Raw genomic sequence first — 16,819 nt, 5'->3', positions numbered from 1 at the left:
TACCTGGGTGGCTCAGTGATTGAGCATCTGACTTTGGCTCAGGGTGTGATCCCGGGGTCCTGGGACAAAGTCCCACATGGGGCTCCCCGCAGGGAGCCTGCTTCTCCCTCTGCCTAGGTCTCTGCCTCTCTGTCTCTCATGAATAAATAAAATCTTAAAAAAAAAAAAAAAAGGTCAAACTGTGTCCTAAGGCCTAATTGAGGCAACAATGGCAAATGGATAAATTCACACAAGACCAAACTCTTCCACTATACTTTTGAGGGTATGATGAAGAATCATTTTCTCTTCCCCAGGCTGACACTTTCCCAACTTGCTTAAATTATCGTTTTAGTTTTCTACAATTTTTTAAAATTTTTATTTCAACACTTATTACAGAATATTCCTACATAGACCTTGCGATCTAATTGTTTCTACTCAGTCCCAGCTCTTCCCCTTGTATTTTGTGTTCTTCTTCTCAAAGTGGCGAGACACTTGTGGGATATAAGAAAATGGCAATTACCTCTAGTTCTCCAAGTGAGTTACAGGACCAACACCAACAATATCGATGTGAAAATGTTGGGGTTCGGAAGTGAACAGTTAAGAAAGAATTCTTGAGATGTCTTTGGTGCAGAGACCATTTTATTAAAGCACAGGGACAGGACCCATGGGCACAAAGAACTGCACAGGGGTTGTGAGGAGTGGCTGATTATATACTTTCAAGGAGAGAGTTAGGGAAAGGGTAAATCTCTATGGAATTTGGAAACAAGGTTTCCAGCACCTTGAGGGGCTGTTGTTAGGAAAAGGTCATTTACTCTATTGTCCAGGAAAACCTTAGTCCTAAGACTGTTTCTAAACAGTGGGCGATATGCTTGGAGGATGATTGCTAACATATATCTTGGGCGGAGGGTAGAGATAAAGGAAGTTTCCAAAGGGATTTTTAGGTTAGAAGACTTAGAGGATCCTGCAGGTGAGGCTAATGTGAAGCTAAGGTTGCCTTCACCTCTAGCAAAGTATTAACATGGAGGGAGTTAAGCTCCTTGAGGAAGGTCACACTGCCTGGTATCAAGTACTGCTCAATGGGTATAAGTTGTAAGAAGTCTAATTTTTTTTTTCTATGTTTCTTTTACCTTTGTTCTCCCCATCAAATATCTGGGAACTTGTCAGAAATACAAGCGCTCTGGCACGACCTTAGACCTACAGAATCTGAAATTAGTGATTCCTGTTATAACAAATCCTTTTGCTGGTTTTAACGTCTCCCAAATTTGAGAATTTCTGCTCTGGATACCTAACCTTACCTCTACCCCTACTTCTTTAGATGGAGAAAGAACACTCCTTTCTTCTGGTTTCAGCAGCTAGGACCATTCCTTAAGTATTGGTTACTGAATGTGTAGGCTACTTCAAGGTTTTTTTGTTTGTTGTTTTTAAGTAGGCTCCATGCCCAGCGTGGAGCCCAACCTTGAGGTTGAACTCACCACCCTGAGATTAAGACCTGGGCTGAGATCAAGCGTTGGAGGCGAAGGTGCACACCTAGGAGTTGCGTCTTTCCACGGTGTCAGCGTTATTCAATCATAAGTCAAAGTTAAATCACAATTATAAAGCAGGTTCAGGATTCCAAACCCAAGGATACTTTCACCCTGTGATCGCGCTTGCAGTGGGGAGGGGCCTCCTCCGTGCAGGCGCTGAGGGATCTGGGCTGTTTGGAGATCAATCTGGTGGTAGTCGCCTTTCTGAAGTGGTCAGAGGTAGGGGGGCCAGGTCTGAAGAGTGACGGTTTGCTGCAAAATCCTCCCTTTATAAGGGAATTTAAGCTGTTTTGGGCCTCTGTGGATCTCCTCTGGCTCTGCTCATTACCTGTAACTCCATCTGCAGTACCTTTAACTGCCGGTGTCATTGCCCCCAGGGGCCCGAGGTTTCCTGAAGGTCAGGCGTTGCTTAGAACGGACCACGTAAGAGCTTTAAAGACCAGCACTTGGAGGCTGACCCCAGCAGCCCCCCCACCTGGAGGTCCGTCCGCAGCAGCGCCCCAGGCCCACGCCGCCGCCCCCCGCGCCCAGCAGCCCCCCCACCCGGAGGTCCGTCCGCAGCAGCGCCCCAGGCCCACGCCGCCGCCCCTCGTGCCCAGCAGCCCCCCCCCACCTGGAGGTCCGTCCGCAGCAGCGCCCCAGGCCCACGCCGCCGCCCCCCGCGCCCAGCAGCCCCCCCACATGGAGGTCCGTCCGCAGCAGCGCCCCAGGCCCACGCCGCCGCCCCCCCGGCCCCCCGCCGCGCCCAGCAGCCCCCCCCACCTGGAGGTCGGTCCGCAGCAGCGCCCCAGGCCCACGCCGTCGCCCCCGCGCCCCCCGCATCCCCGCGCCCCAGCAAGGGCCGTCTCGCAGCCGCAGCGCAGCGGGCTCGATGCTCGCAGGAGGCGGCCACCGCGCATGCTCACTGCACAGCCGGAGGCAGCGCGCCGCGCGGTGGCCGGGAAGCCCCGCCCCGCCCCGAGCGTCCTCCAATCGCAGCGCACGCGTGGCGCCCCGCGCTGGGAGGACGGCGCTTCCGGAGAGCCCCGCCCCCTGCCCGAGCGCCGGCCAATGGCAGCGCGCGGCGCGGCGAGAGCCCGGGGACGCGCGCAGCCTTCCGGCGCCTCGGCGGGGGCGCGGCTGTGGGGCGGTGTGCGCGCGGCGGCGGCGGCGGCGGCGGCGGCGCGTGTGGAGATGCCCGGCGGCCGCAAGGTGAGGGGTGAGCCGCCGCGGGGCCCTGGCCCTGTCCGCGTGTTCCCCGGCGGCCGGCGGGCTGCGGGGAGCTGGGAGCCGCGGTGGCGGTGGGGCGCGGGCTGGGTCTGCTGCTAGCGGCGCGGCCCGAGCGGCTCCCGGGGGCGGGGCGGGGGGCGGGGCCGCGGAGCGCCCGTGAGAAGTTTGTCGCTCGGCGTCCACGCACTCCCGAGGGCCGCCCTGAGGTGGAGCGAGCCTGGGGTGGGGGGGCTGGGGTTTGGGGGCGTCAGAGTGGGAATTAGGGCGCCGGAAGGAGGAAGCAGGTCACTCGGGGGTCAGTTGTGTAGCTTATGCAGGGTTTGGAACGAGGGAGCTTCGTGAACACCGGCGGCTGCTTCTGTGACCGGAGGCGCTCCTCAAGGTGGGTGGCCGCGGAGGCGGCGCCTGGGCCACCGCGGGTTCCTGTCAGCGTTCCCGTTACACCCTGACTTCGAAATCTTGGTTTTTGGCTTGAGACTCAATTCTGCTCTCTTCTATCAGTTTTCAAGAACTTACCAGTTTTTTTTTTTTTTTAAATAAGATTTTACTTATTTATTCATGAGAGACACAAAGAGGCAGAGACACCGGCAGAGGGAGAAGAATGCTCCTGCAGGGAGCCGGCTGTGGGACTCCCTCCCCAGGACCCTGGGGTCACACCCTGAGGCCCCCCCCCATGCTCCCCTCGTTTTTAAATAATTGCATTAGTGATCTGTTGCTTTTTTAGTGAATTGCCTCAAAACGAAGGAGCTTAATGCAACAGCAAAGAGGTTAAGTAGTTTGCCCAAGGTCACAAAGCAATTCGGCGAAGAAGCCAGGTTCTGTGCCCAGGTAGTCACTTGGAGACCTTGCTTTCTTTTTTTTTTTTCTTTTTTTTATAAATTTATTTTTTATTTGTGTTCAATGTGCCAACATATAGAAAATAACGGGACCTTGCTTTCGTTCAGGTTCCCGTAACCTGTGATTCGTGGCTTCCGCGGTGTGGCCGTCCCTTACTCCTTGACTTTACAGCTTTGTTCATTATTTATCCTCTAGGTAAAGCAAGTGACTGTGCTCACTGTACTTTCTTGCCTCTTGGTTTTCGCTCGTGTTCTTGGCTTGGAGTGATGCCATTTCTTTCATTTCTGCTGATTGGAATCTTAGTCATCTGTCGAGATCCACCCCCAATCTCACCTTCACTCTGACCGTCCCAATTGTAAATAAACTTTATTCTGCATTCCTGTGGAACTTTGTCTTTATCATTCGTATAGCTTCATGTCTTACTAGGTTTACTTGAACCTATCCTTGTGATGTAGACGTTTTCAGATTATGTCTTCACCCGGTGTCCCCCGCGAGCATCTGCCATAATCACTTGTACATATTATGTTCCCAATAATTACCTGTTGGATGAATGGAAGCGGTACTAATTCAGAAGATTTGCAGGTGTTCTAACTCTGAAGAAACATAGGGAAATACCTTAGTCAGAAGACTTGGGGGCCAGCCTCAGCTCTGCAAGCAACTAATTTTGTGATTTTGGACAAGCTATGTAGATCTTTCTGGACTCTTAAGGTTAAAGTTGGTAAGATCATGGACTACAGTGGTAGAATCGGGAATTGTATTGGGAGAGGACTTAGATGATAAATTATTAGAGGAAGATGAGATTTAGGTACCTGGAAATTGAAGGATGAAGAGGAGAGAATTAATGGTGACTCAGAAGTTGAACCTTTGAAAAATAGAAAGGTTGAGGAGAATTCGTTGATTCTTACCTGGTATTAGGATGTACAGGTATGTGAAACTTCAGCCCAGGGGAGAGATTGGGGCAGGCAGTTGCTCAAAGGCTAGGAGTATTTTAGTTCTTTCCTCCCTCCTGCCTTAGGCCCCTGACTGTCCCTTCAAGTTCTTTTTTCCTTTTGCTTTATGTTCCCTTTCCTTGCTAAATGCCAACAAATGACCACAATTACTCCCTTTCTCTCCCATTTGCTAAATTACCTTTTGAGATTTCCTGATCTTCCCCTTTACTCACAGTTCCTTTGCCTCCTCAGACTGAATTATATAACTCTTCCTGTTCTGTCCACACTTACCTACTGGAGGAAGAACTATCTTGGCAAGACCCTAAAAGGGAGTAAAGGGAAATTGTATCTTCCTAATGACACCCTCCTTCCTTAGTCTTTTGGGTTATCATCAAAAAACTTACTTTATTTCTGGTGCTTCTTGCATAATGGCAAGGGTATGATGGTAGGTATAAATTAAATGCAATTTAATTAATTAAATGCAGTTTGAATGGAAGAATACACAGGACTACATTTCAAGTGAAAAGTGTTTTTCAAGAAGGGAAAATATTTGCTTCTTTGAAGCAGGAGGGATGGAACCAATAGATAAAATAAGGACCCTTTACTAGAAAGATTCAATTCTGTTACAGAAAGGGATTAATTTTGGAGAATAGGAACATTTTTCTTCTGAGACCATAGGGAAGGGGAACTCAGGGAAAGATGTGATGAACTTGACTATGACAGTGACATGGAGAGGTAAAGGGAACTGTGGGTACGGAATTGATGTATGTATGTGATTGTGTGTATGTGTGTACGTAAGAGTGTGTGAGTAGAGAGCTAGGGAATGATTAAGAATGTTTACCAGCATTGCCCGAGGACATGTAATAAAACAGAAAGGAAGTTCTCATTTTGGGGTCATTAGCCCTATGGATTGATGGTTGGTAAAGTGAATTTGTAGCAGGGAAGGAGTCTTAATGCTTGAAAGGCAATGCTGGAGTCGTTGGCCGTAGAGTGCAGAATGGTAGGGGAGACATCGTGATTGGGAGCAGGCCAGTGACTGATAAAATGAATGGGCTTGAGACTTAAGAGAGTCCCAGTGAATTCCCAGATACTCAGAGAATTCACAGATACCCAGTCAGAAACTCAGCCAGTCATACCTTCTTTATGTAGAAGGTACACATTATAGTTAACATCAAGCACTTTTGTCAAAATGAGAAAATGCGGGGTCAGTAGCTAGAATCGTTATTTCTGGAATTAGACCTACACGAGGAAAATCTTGACATGTTGCTTACCAGCTCTCTGACTAGGGCAATATACCTAACATTTCTAAGTTGTAGTTTTTTTTTGTCTGTAAAGTAGGAATAATACCCATATCTTTTAGCATTACTGTGAGGGTTAAATAATGAGAATGTGTGAAATGATGTAGCACTCAATGTTAGTGGTAATGAAAGCAGATAATAAAACACTATGATAATGAAAGGATTTTTATATGAGGACAGACCTATTGTACATCCTCCACTGCTTTGCTTTTAGATTTCCCTGGAATTACTTCTTTCAGCTTGCTAAAGAAGGAGTAGGAAGAGGGAGCTTAGTTTTAAAGTTGTTCAGTGATGGGGAGAGATTCTCTTATAGTTATCTTGGTAGAAATACCTTATGGTTATGATTTTAGCCCTTGATAATCTCATTGAATGACTTACTAGTTTCACTTTTCAGAATTAGACTACTTAGTATTGACATCTTAGTCTACGTTATCCTTAAAATGGAAGGGAAAGAGAGCTGACGTTTATCAAAGATGTTCTGTATGTCAAGTACTTTATTTATATATATATATAATATATAAACATATATTATATATATACATCTTATTTAAGGGAGAAAGGTGTTCATTCTTTCTTTTTTTAATACTATTAATAATATGCTTATGTAAGCATTTACAAATAAGATAAAATAGTACAAAGAAGTTTCTCATGAAAATCATCAATCCTTGCCATATTCTTTCTTGTACTTAATTCTGTCCCTGAGAGGCAATTACTTTTTAAAATTGAGGTTAACTATAGAATAACTACAGTTGTAAGGAGTAATAGGGAATTCCTATGTTCTTTACCTTGTTTGCTCCAGTAGTAACATTTTGCAAAACTGTAGTACATCACCACTGATATATAGACATTAATACAATCCAGTCATCTTACACAGATTTCCCTAGACTTGTGTGTGTTTAGTTCTTGTACATTTACAAATGTATAGGGTCCTGTATCCACCACCACTAGAGATACTGAACAGTTCCATTTGCGCAAGGATCCTTTTAATAATCATATCCTGTCCCTTCCAGTAACTTCCACCACTAACCACTGACAGTGGCTAATCTGTTCACCATCTTAAACATTGCACCATTTCAGAAATGTTACAAAGATGGACTTGTATGGTTTATAATCTTTTTGGATCCTTTTTTTCTTTTTTCTTTTCTCAGTATAACACTCTGGAGATTAATGCAAATTGTATGTATCAGTAGTTTGTTCATTTTTATTGCTGAGTAGTAGTCCATGGAATGATGTACTACAGTTTGGCCAACATTTTGCCTGTTGACGGACATTTGGCCTGTGTCCAGTCTTGGCTGTTGTAATAAAGTTGCTATGAACACTTGTGCAGATTTTTTTGGAACATAGGTTTTCTTTTTTCTTTATTTAAAAAAAAGTTTTTATTGATTTTTTAGAGAGAGAGTACAAGTAAGAGAGCACAAGCAGGGGGAGTGAGCGGCAGAGGGAGAGGTAAAAGCAGACTCCCTGCTGAGCAGGGAGCCCAATGTGGGGCTCAGTCCCAGGCCCTGAGATTATGACCTGAGCTGAAGGCAGCTGCTTAACTGACTGTGCCACCCAAGTGCCCATAGGTTTTCTTTTTTCTAAGATAGATGCCCAATAGTGCAATTGCTGTGTCCTAGGATAATTGGATGTTTTATTAATTTTTAAAAAATTTTTAAGTAATCTCTGCACCCAGTGTGAGGCTCAGACTTGCAACCCTGAGATCAAGAGTTGCATGCCCTAAAGACAACCAGCCAGGCACCCCTGAATGTTTAGTTTTATAATAAACTTTTTCTTACAGTGGCTGTAGAATATTACAGTTGCTCTGGCAATGTGTGAGTGAATCAGTTTCATAGATAATAAATTTGTCCTTTTAAAGTATAGAGTTCATTAATTTTTAGTGTATTCACAGAGTTGTGCAAATATTTCTAATTATAGAACATTTTCATCATCCTGAAAAGAAACCCCATAACAACCACAAAGCTACCTTCTGTCTGCATGGATTTGCCTATTCTGGACATTTCATATAAATGGAATAAATATTTGGTCTTTTATACTGGCTTCTTAGCATAATATTTTCAAGGAGCACCCATGGTTGTTGTAGGTATCAATACTTTATTCATTTTTATGGTTGAATAATTTTCTGTTGTATAGATACACCACATTTAAAAAATCCATTCATCAGTTGATGGGCATTTGGATTATTTCAGCTTTTTGGATGTTAGGAGTACTATGATTCTTTGTGCACCAATTTTGGGGTAGTTTTCATTTCTCTTGGATATAAATCTACCTGTAGAATTGCTGGGTCATATGATAATTCTGTGTTTAAGTTTTCAGAAATTGCCCACTGGGGGTTATGCTATATGTTGGCAAATTGAACTCCAATAAAAAAATAAATAAATAAAAAACCCAAAAACCAAAGAGCAAGCTGGGGGATTAAAAACTCTACCATATCATAATCACGGTAAATATAAATAGAGTAAATACCCCAATTAAAAGGTAGAGATGATCAGATTGGATTTAAAAAAAGTAAGAATCAACTGTATCTTGCCTTTAAGGAATTCACCTTCAATATAAAAATGTATAGAGAATATTGTAATAAACATACTATACCCACCATTTAGCTTAAGAAACAAAATGTCATAAATACAAAGTAGATCTCATTCCAAAATTATTGCTTTACCATTCCTATGCATTTTCTTTGTGTTTATTTTGACTGCATATCCATATGCGGTGTGTGCGCATATGGTTTTAAACTTTATATAAATGATATCAAAGTGAAAAAAAAAGTTTTAAGGAATTGCCAAACTTTGTTCCAAAGAGATTGCATCATTTTATTGTCTCATTAGCAAGGAATGAGGATTGTAATATCTCTCTACGTCCCTTTTAATACTTTTCATATGCCTGTCCCTTGATTTTAGCTGTCTTCAGGGGTAGAAACTGTTATCTCATTGTTTTGGTTTTGATTTACATATCCCTAATGACTAATGATGTTGAATGTCTTTTCCAGTGCTTATTGGGCATTTTTCTATCTTATTTGAAGAGATATCTATTCAGGTTATTTGTCCATGTTTTAGTTGCATTATCTTTTTACTGTTAGCGTTCTCTGTAAGTTCTTATACCACTCCTATATCAGATATATGATTTGTAAATATTTTCTTCCATTCTTTGGGCTGTTTTCTTGATAGTGTCACTTGAAGCACAAGTGTTTTTAAAATTTTGAAGTTCAATCTATTTTTACTTTTGTTGCTGCTACATTTGGTGTCCTATCTAAGAAATCATTGCCTAACCCAAGGTCATGAAGATTTATTTCTACATTTGTCCCAGCACCATTTGTCAAAAGATTATTCTTTCTCCACTATATTGTATTGGCTTTTCTTTCTTTCTTTTTTTGAAATTCAATTGACCATAAATGTAAGTTTATTTCTTGATTCTGATTCTCTTTCACTGATGTATGTGCTATTCTTATGCCAGTACCATATTTTTTTTTTTAAATTATTGTAGCTTGTGAAGTCTCTAATTTTTTTAGGTTTCAAGTTTATTAAAGTTGTTCTGGGTTCCTTGAATTTCCTTTTTTTTAAAAAAATTTTTTATTTATTTATGATAGTCACACACAGAGAGAGACAGGCAGAGACATAGGCAGAGGGAGAAGCAGGCTCCATGCGCCGGGAGCCCAACGTGAGATTCGATCCCGGGTCTCCAGGATCATGCCCTAGGCCAAAGGCAGGTGCTAAACCGCTGTGCCACCCAGGGATCCCCGGTTCCTTGAATTTCCATGTGAATAATAACATGAGCTTGTCAATTTATGCAATTAGCCATCTGGGAATTTTATTGGATTTAGTTTGTAAATTGAAGAGTGTTGTCATTAATAAGTTTTCCAGGGCACCTGGGTGGATCAGTTGGTTAAGTGGGTCTTGATTTTGGCTCAGGTTATGATTTCAGAGTCATGAGATTGAGACTCTAGCTCAGCAGGCAGTCTGGTTAAGATTCTTTTTCTCCCTCCGGCTGCCCCCACATCTTGCTCTTTCTCTCTTTATATTAAAAAAAATAAATAAATTTTCCTTCTCCAATCCATGAACATGGGCTGTCTTTCCATGTTCTTTAGATCTTTAATTTCTTTCAACTGTATTTTGTAGTTTTCACTGTGAAAGTCTTGCACTTATTTGGTTAAATTATTCCATCGACAGATGAATGGATAAAGAAGATCTGATATATCTGTATATGTATATTTACACATACACACAGTGGAATATTACTCAGCCATCAGAAAGGATGAATTCTTAACATTTACATTGATGTGGAAGGAATTGGAGAGTATTATGCTGAGCAATATAATTCCATCAGAGAAAGCTAGTTATATGGTTTCACTCATATGAGGAATATAAAAACAGCACAGATTATGAGAGGGAAAGGGAGGGAAAACTGAATGGGCAGTCATCAGAGAGGGAGAAGAATCATAAGAGACTCAATTATAGGAAATAAACTAAGTGTTGCTGGAGGGGAGGTGAATTGGGGGGGATGAGGTAATTGGGTGATGGGCATTAAAGAGGGCACATGATGTGATGAATACTGGGTGTTATATGCAACTGATGAATCATTGAATACATCTGAAACTAATGTACTATATGGTAGCTGATTGAATATAAATAAAAAAATTAAAAAATAGGCAGCTGGTTGTCTCATAGGAAAAGCATGTGTTTCTTGATTTGGGGGTTGTGAGTTCTCTCTCTTCCCTGATTGCTCACTGGTAGCAAGCTGAGGGACAGCAACCTATATACTCAGACTGTGATAGACTTTAGATGTCATCAGCGTCTGTGAACCAATGATGATTTGTATGAGAAAAATGTACATAATCATTTAGTCATTTTAATGAATCCTTTTGTGGGGGGAGCATGGTGCACGGAGGTGATGAGATGGTTTAGGCACATGTCTCCTTCTCCTGTTCTAAAGGAGGGAGTAGAATATGCTAGAGACATGATGGCCTCACAGAAGGAGGGATGTTTGTGGGGTATTGAGGGTTATGTCATGGAAGAGAAGAGCACTGGTTGGAGAGACCAAAGGCAGTGAAGAGTGCCATGGAGGCACATATGGTGGGGAAGATGTGCAGGCTCTTTTGAGTGAGAAGGAGAAAGACTGATTCGGGGAGTGGAGCAGGGGTTGAAGGCCAGGCTCGCTGGTATCTGAACCTGGGTTCAGGCTTTCATTTCATCGGATTCGTGGGAGAGTTTCTGTCACTGCCGCTTGAGCTGCTAGAGAGCAGGGTCTTTCTCGCTCATCTTGTGTTCCTGGGCCCTGGCAGGATGTCTGCATGCGCTGGGCACTCAATAAATGCTGACTGGCTGAAGATAGGAATCTCAGATTTCTGTCATTTATATTAATGAGAGGGTTCTAGTCCCCACGGAATCAGAGTATGGATGAAATCTAGAGAAGCGTGGACAAGTCAAATGTAACCAAAGCCGTGACGGGCCTGAGAAATGTTCTATTACCTTGAGGGAAGGAAAGGACTCTGAGCAAACAAATGGGCAAATAGTTGGTAGAATGAGTTTTGAGCATCATAGTGCTTGCTAACTAGCCGACTTGGTTAAAACTTTCTATCTGTTCCTCAGAATTGTCCATGAGTCATCATCTCCTCCAAAAATTCCTGGGTGCAGTCCGTTGGGATTTATGCAGATACTCCAGAAAACTTGCCCTTTGCATTCAGTTAGACATCTCATTTGTTCCCCAGATTTATTAAATGGTACCCCAAACAATTACTATTCAGAAACTTTCCAGGAAAGATTCTTTCCTGGAGCCTCCAGGCTGACACCTTCATTTGTGGCTTCTTGGCTCCAGAATTGTGAGAAGAATTTTGTTGTTTTAAGCCACTGAGTTTGTGGTCATTTGTTATAGCAACCTGAGGAAACAAATGTAGCTCTTTATGCTGTTTTGCTTGTTTATTACTTTTTGCTTCTCTCTCTCTCTTTTCCTTTTTCTCCTCCTTTCTCTCTCTATGCATGTATGTATCAGTTCTTTCTGTACCATCTTCGAGTAATTGGACACCTCTACCCCTAAGTATTTCCTTGAATAAGGATATTCTCCTACTAAGGAAGCTTCCTCAGAGCTGTCATGGGAAACTAGTGGAGGGAAATACCCTCTTGAGGATGGATGCTTCTTCCTCTTAGAGTCCTACCCAGCCATAGGAATTTCTACATAAAGAGGAATATGCTTAGAGCTATTTCATGTTAAAATATCATCTTTGTTATGGCTGAATGTGTTTTTATGATTTTGTTTCCTCTTCCTACTTAGGTAAGTTTTAATGAGTATTTTAATCGTAATTCATTTTTTTTTAAACCACAATGCTTTTGATAAGGGGTTATTCAGGTGATCAGTTCATAGTAGTTGGCTTTAATTTGATTTGTGAGCAAATCTAAAAGATTCTCCTTAAATAAAATGCAAATTTAAAAACTTATGAATACATGTCTGTTGTAGACATTTGTAAAAAAAAATAGCAAGACTTACATAAAAATACTTGGAGAAAGTAAATCAGTGTTATCCCTGTTGCTAGATAAAACTATTTCACATTTTCTTCCCTTGAATATCTTAAATATACTCTTCTGGTTTTTTTTCTGGCATAAAGATGCTATCTACATCCCATGATAAGGTAATTTTTATTCACTTGTAGGTCATTTGTTCCTTTTTCTAGATGTTCAAAGGGTTTGTTTAAAAGTCTATTTATTAGGATATATCTTGGTGTTGATTGCTTTTGGGTTGACATCAGATATGTGGTGTGCATCAATATGCAGTTTCCTTTTTTTTTTTTTGAGATTTCAGGAAAGTTTTTCTGGAATGATCTTGGTCCCATTATCTTGGTTTTCTTCTTCTTTTTCAGGGATTGCTATTATCTGTATATTATCTTGTATCCCAAGAGAGACTTGATAGATCACTCTCTTTCTCTTGAATCCTTTCACTTTCCTCATTGGAGGGGAGTGAACTTTAAAATTTCCTCCGTATTACATTCCTCCTCCTTTTTTTTTTTTTTTTTTAATATTTTACTTATTCATGAGAGACACAGAGAGGCAGAGACATAGGCAGAGGGAGAAGCAGGCTCCTTGCAGGGAGCCTGATGTGGGACTTGATCCCAGGACTCCTGAAATCACCACCTGTGCCAAAGGTGCCTCACTTTCCTCCTCTTAATACTTTCTTAAGATATTATCTGTGATAGCTACTTGCTTTTGGATTTTTTCTAGTGTAGTCTTTTCCTGTGCTGATCCCCCCCCCCCCATATTGAGAGAATATTTTATTTTCTGTTTCAAGTGTTTATTTAAATTCCAGTTAGTTAACATACAGTGTAATATTAGTTTCAGGAGTAGAATTTAGTGATTCATCACTTACATACAATACCCAGTGCTCGTCACAAGTGCCCTCCTTAGTTCCCATCATTCATTTAACCCATCCCCCCACTTATCTCTCTAGCAACCCTCAGTTTGTTCTCTGTAGTTGAGTTTGTTTTATGGTTTGTGTCTCTCTTTCTGTTCTCCCATGTTCATCTCTTTTGTTTCTTAGGTTCCACATATGAGTGAAATCAAATGGGGTTTGTCTTTTTCTGACTGGCTTATTTTGCTTAGCATGGTGTAATCTGGCTCTATCCATGTTGTTGTAAATGGCAAGATTTCATTCTTTTTTATGGCTAATATTCCTTTGTATATACGTATGTGCATGCATATATATATATGTCGTATTTCATATGTATACTTCAAGGAAAGTACAAGGAAAGTGTATGTAAATATATATAGGTGCTTTGTAATTACATGTATGCATCCCACATCCTCTTTATTATCCATTCATATGTGGATGTACATTTGGCTCTTTCCCTCAGCTGATTTTTTAAATTTTATTCTACAGCTTAAGATTTGTTGCTTCATTTCTGACTTTTTATAAGCTGAATGTGTTGTCTTATATTGAAATAGTTGGTTACACTTTGTTCTGTGAGCATGTCTTTGGTGTGCTTTCTTCGTGTAAGTGTTGGGATGTTATTCTGCTCCATTTTGTTTTTTCTAATAATAACTTTGTACCAGATTTGACCTTGATCCCTTTCTATTGCTTATTTTTATGTTAGAGTTTCTGTGAATTTTTAGAAGAAGATAGGATTCAAAATAACTTTTATAATTTCTCTTGTTATAGTTTGCAAAAATATGGCCACTTGTTTGTTATTTAGACATTTCTTGGCTTGGTTCCCTTGCTCCACTCCATCTGGACCTTTTCTTTTCTTTGTACCATCTCTGTGCTGCTGAGCAGATTGCCCTGCCAGCAGTTTCTCTGCAGTGTGAGGCTCTGTCCAAGAAGGTAGTCCTGGCTGACCAGTGCTGAGTGACAGACTGCTCATGCCCATTTGGATCTTGGGTGGAACCTTTGCCCTCGCCCTCTTTCAGGTACCATTTCATTCTCAGATTGCCTGTTCCACTTCTTAGTGAATACCACGTGTCTGTGTGCTCCTTCACTTAAACTTTGCTCTCAGGTATAATCATATACAGGACCTTGGAGAATTGAATGTTTGCCTTCACCCATTTGTATTTTAGAATTTGTTCTCTAATTGTACAAGTTTATGTGCTTTCTTGTTACTCTATTTTACGAGGGGGTTCAGTCACTCCTGGGTTTCCACAGTGCTGTCAACTTAACATATATTTAATGAAGTTTTTTGTTTTTTTCTTTAAAAACCATCTCCACAGAGAAAAAGAAATTGGGATATAGAATACCCATGCTTTCCAAGAGAGAGTCCACTGAAGTTCAAAAGTTCAGGTCTCAGGACAGCAGGGGCAGCTGCTTCCCTCTCTGAAGCATGGCTCAGGTGTGGAGAAGGGTTTCAGGACACTTCTGGGACTCAGGTAAAGTAGTTGTAAAATTGTTTTCCTTGAATGCCAAAGGCTACTCAGATTCCTGAATATTTAGGCCATTGTAATTAGATTTCTTTGGAATTCTATTCCTTATTTCAGGACACAGTAATTTGTACGGTCTTCTTTTTTCAACCTTGAATTCCTTTAATAATTGTGGCAAGTTAGTAATCAAATTACCTCTTTATGCCAGACCCAACCTTTGAAATTCTTTGTAAATGAAGGACACCTACTGAAGAAGTTTCTCAGAAGGTGAAATCTTTGAGCATTCTACTCTTTTTCTCTCTTTATGAAATGCTTCTATACTCAGAATCTTTTGGCCACAAGATATTCTGGTTAATTTTTTTATATATGCTAATTTGAAATCCTATAGTATAGATATGTACAAAATGGAGTACTGTTATAAACTCTTAATGGTTAGCTTTATTTAAATTCTGGTAAAATATAAAAATTTATATTATGAGGAGTGTATGCTTTGGGAATACTTATTGGTAAATATAAAAAGAGAAGTATTTTAAGGAGGGTATAGTTTAAGGTTTTGAATATTTTACAAAATATTTTTGGTTTTAGCCCTTGTCACATAAATTATTACATCATCATCATTATTAACCTTATTATCATCTTTTTCTCACAGTCATTAACAGCTGAAGAGAAGATTGTTACAGAAAAGCACCTCGAATTATCCCCTAGATCCAAGAAAGGTAATGTTCTGTTGATTTCTTTTTTTTTTTTTTTTTAAAGATTTATTTATTGATTGAATCATGATAGACAGAGAGAGAGAGAGAGAGAGAGAGACAGGAGGGGGGAGAAGCAGGCTCCATGCTGGGAGCCCGATGTGGGACTCGATCCCGGGACTCCAGGATCGTGCCCTGGGCCAAAGGCAGGTGCTAAACCGCTGAGCCACCCAGGGATCCCTGTTCTGTTGATTTCTTGACAGAAAAGGTATAAAGCTAATAGATCTTTCTTTGATTTATTATATAGTTTGGATAGAATACATATTTATGATTGAGGCACCCTGAAGTGAAAGATTTTTAAAATATCTTTGTTGCTGCTCAAATAAAATTGGGTTTCTGTTGGGAAGAAAAGGGGGTGGATAAGAGGGAGGCTGCTGGCTCTGCTGCCACACTTGGTGGATGGTCAAGGAAAGTCAGGGGTTGAGACCTTAGGAATCTCCTTTGGTTCTATGGGGTCCTGACTGTGTCCTGTGTCCTGACTGTGTGATTTTGGGAAAGAAACTACACATGCTAAGCCTCCATCTGGAAAATGTTTATAAGCATGTGTGCCTCATTGGGTTATTGTGAATTAAAAAAAGGTAATCAAATGTCTATTTCAAAGGCTTGCCTTTAGTAGATTGATTTATGGCTGCAGTTGCTCTTCTTATGTCCAATGGCAAAAAGAGCTATGTAAAGCCTGCTAAAAATTCTGCAGAGTGGGAAAACTTTCTGTGAATAAGAGCTATTTAGTTATTTCATTAATATTTAGGGGGTTCTTTTTATTCAAATGAGAAAAATCTCCCCAATTTTTAAATTCATAAAACATTGTGTTATAAAATAAGCTAATATGTTTTTTTGTAATACCATAATCTTCTGATGGAACTGCGGAATTTAACTTTTCTTGTTATTAGTGCCAAATACTGTGATTTTCAAAGATCAGTTTAATTCTGACTTCTATCTAAAGTGTCCTATGCAGAAAAGATTTTCTCTTATAGATGTGGCTGTTGCCTTTTTCTGGTGATTTTAAGTGAGTATAGCCAAATTCAACTTGAAGAAAAAAGAAAAATAATCTATGGCTTTGTATTATAATTACAAAATGATCTTTTGAGGGATGCCTGGGTGGCTTAGTGGTTGCGCATCTGCCTTTGTCTTAGGGTTTGATCCTAGAGTCCCGGGTCGAGTCCCACATCGGGCTCCCTGCAGGGAGCCTGCTTCTCCCTCTGCCTGTGTCTCTACCTGTCTCTGTGTCTCTCATGAATAAATAGATAAAGTCTTAAGAAATAAAGAAGCACAAAATGATCTTTTGAGATGGTTTTCCTGTGCCAGTATGTATCCAACCCACCCTGCTGTTCTCTGTAGAATGATAGTATATTCTGAAAAGCTGAAAGAGCTTGTATCAATGTATAGTTATTTTAGTTGCAGCATAAGTGTGTATGTTAAGGCAAGAAAATATTGTTAATAATTTAACAAAAACTTACAAATTGATAG

At 41.0% G+C, this 16,819-nt stretch overlaps 1 protein-coding gene across 9 annotated transcripts in view; it reads left to right on the top strand.

The window, feature by feature from the left end:
• The first annotated feature begins 2,580 nt into the window (after nucleotides 1-2,580).
• The window catches only part of SPIDR (scaffold protein involved in DNA repair), a 437,895-nt gene continuing 423,656 nt past the window's right edge, over nucleotides 2,581-16,819 (top strand). For 2 of the 9 annotated variants that reach the window (XM_049105958.1, XM_025446508.3), the window contains exons 1-3: nucleotides 2,581-2,693; nucleotides 14,457-14,612; nucleotides 15,253-15,319. In XM_049105958.1, coding sequence (XP_048961915.1) covers nucleotides 2,676-2,693; nucleotides 14,457-14,612; nucleotides 15,253-15,319 — 241 coding nt within the window. In that variant the 5' untranslated portion in view covers nucleotides 2,581-2,675. Of the gene's footprint in view, nucleotides 2,694-2,970; nucleotides 3,094-14,025; nucleotides 14,160-14,456; nucleotides 14,613-15,252; nucleotides 15,320-16,819 lie in introns of those variants that run through there. The other 7 variants (XM_025446489.3, XM_049105954.1, XM_049105957.1 and 4 more) reach the window with 7 other exon arrangements.

Source organism: Canis lupus, chromosome 35 (assembly GCF_003254725.2).
Source record: "Canis lupus dingo isolate Sandy chromosome 35, ASM325472v2, whole genome shotgun sequence".
NCBI classification, from domain to species: Eukaryota; Metazoa; Chordata; class Mammalia; order Carnivora; family Canidae; genus Canis; species Canis lupus.
This window is presented reverse-complemented; position numbering and strand designations above follow the sequence as displayed.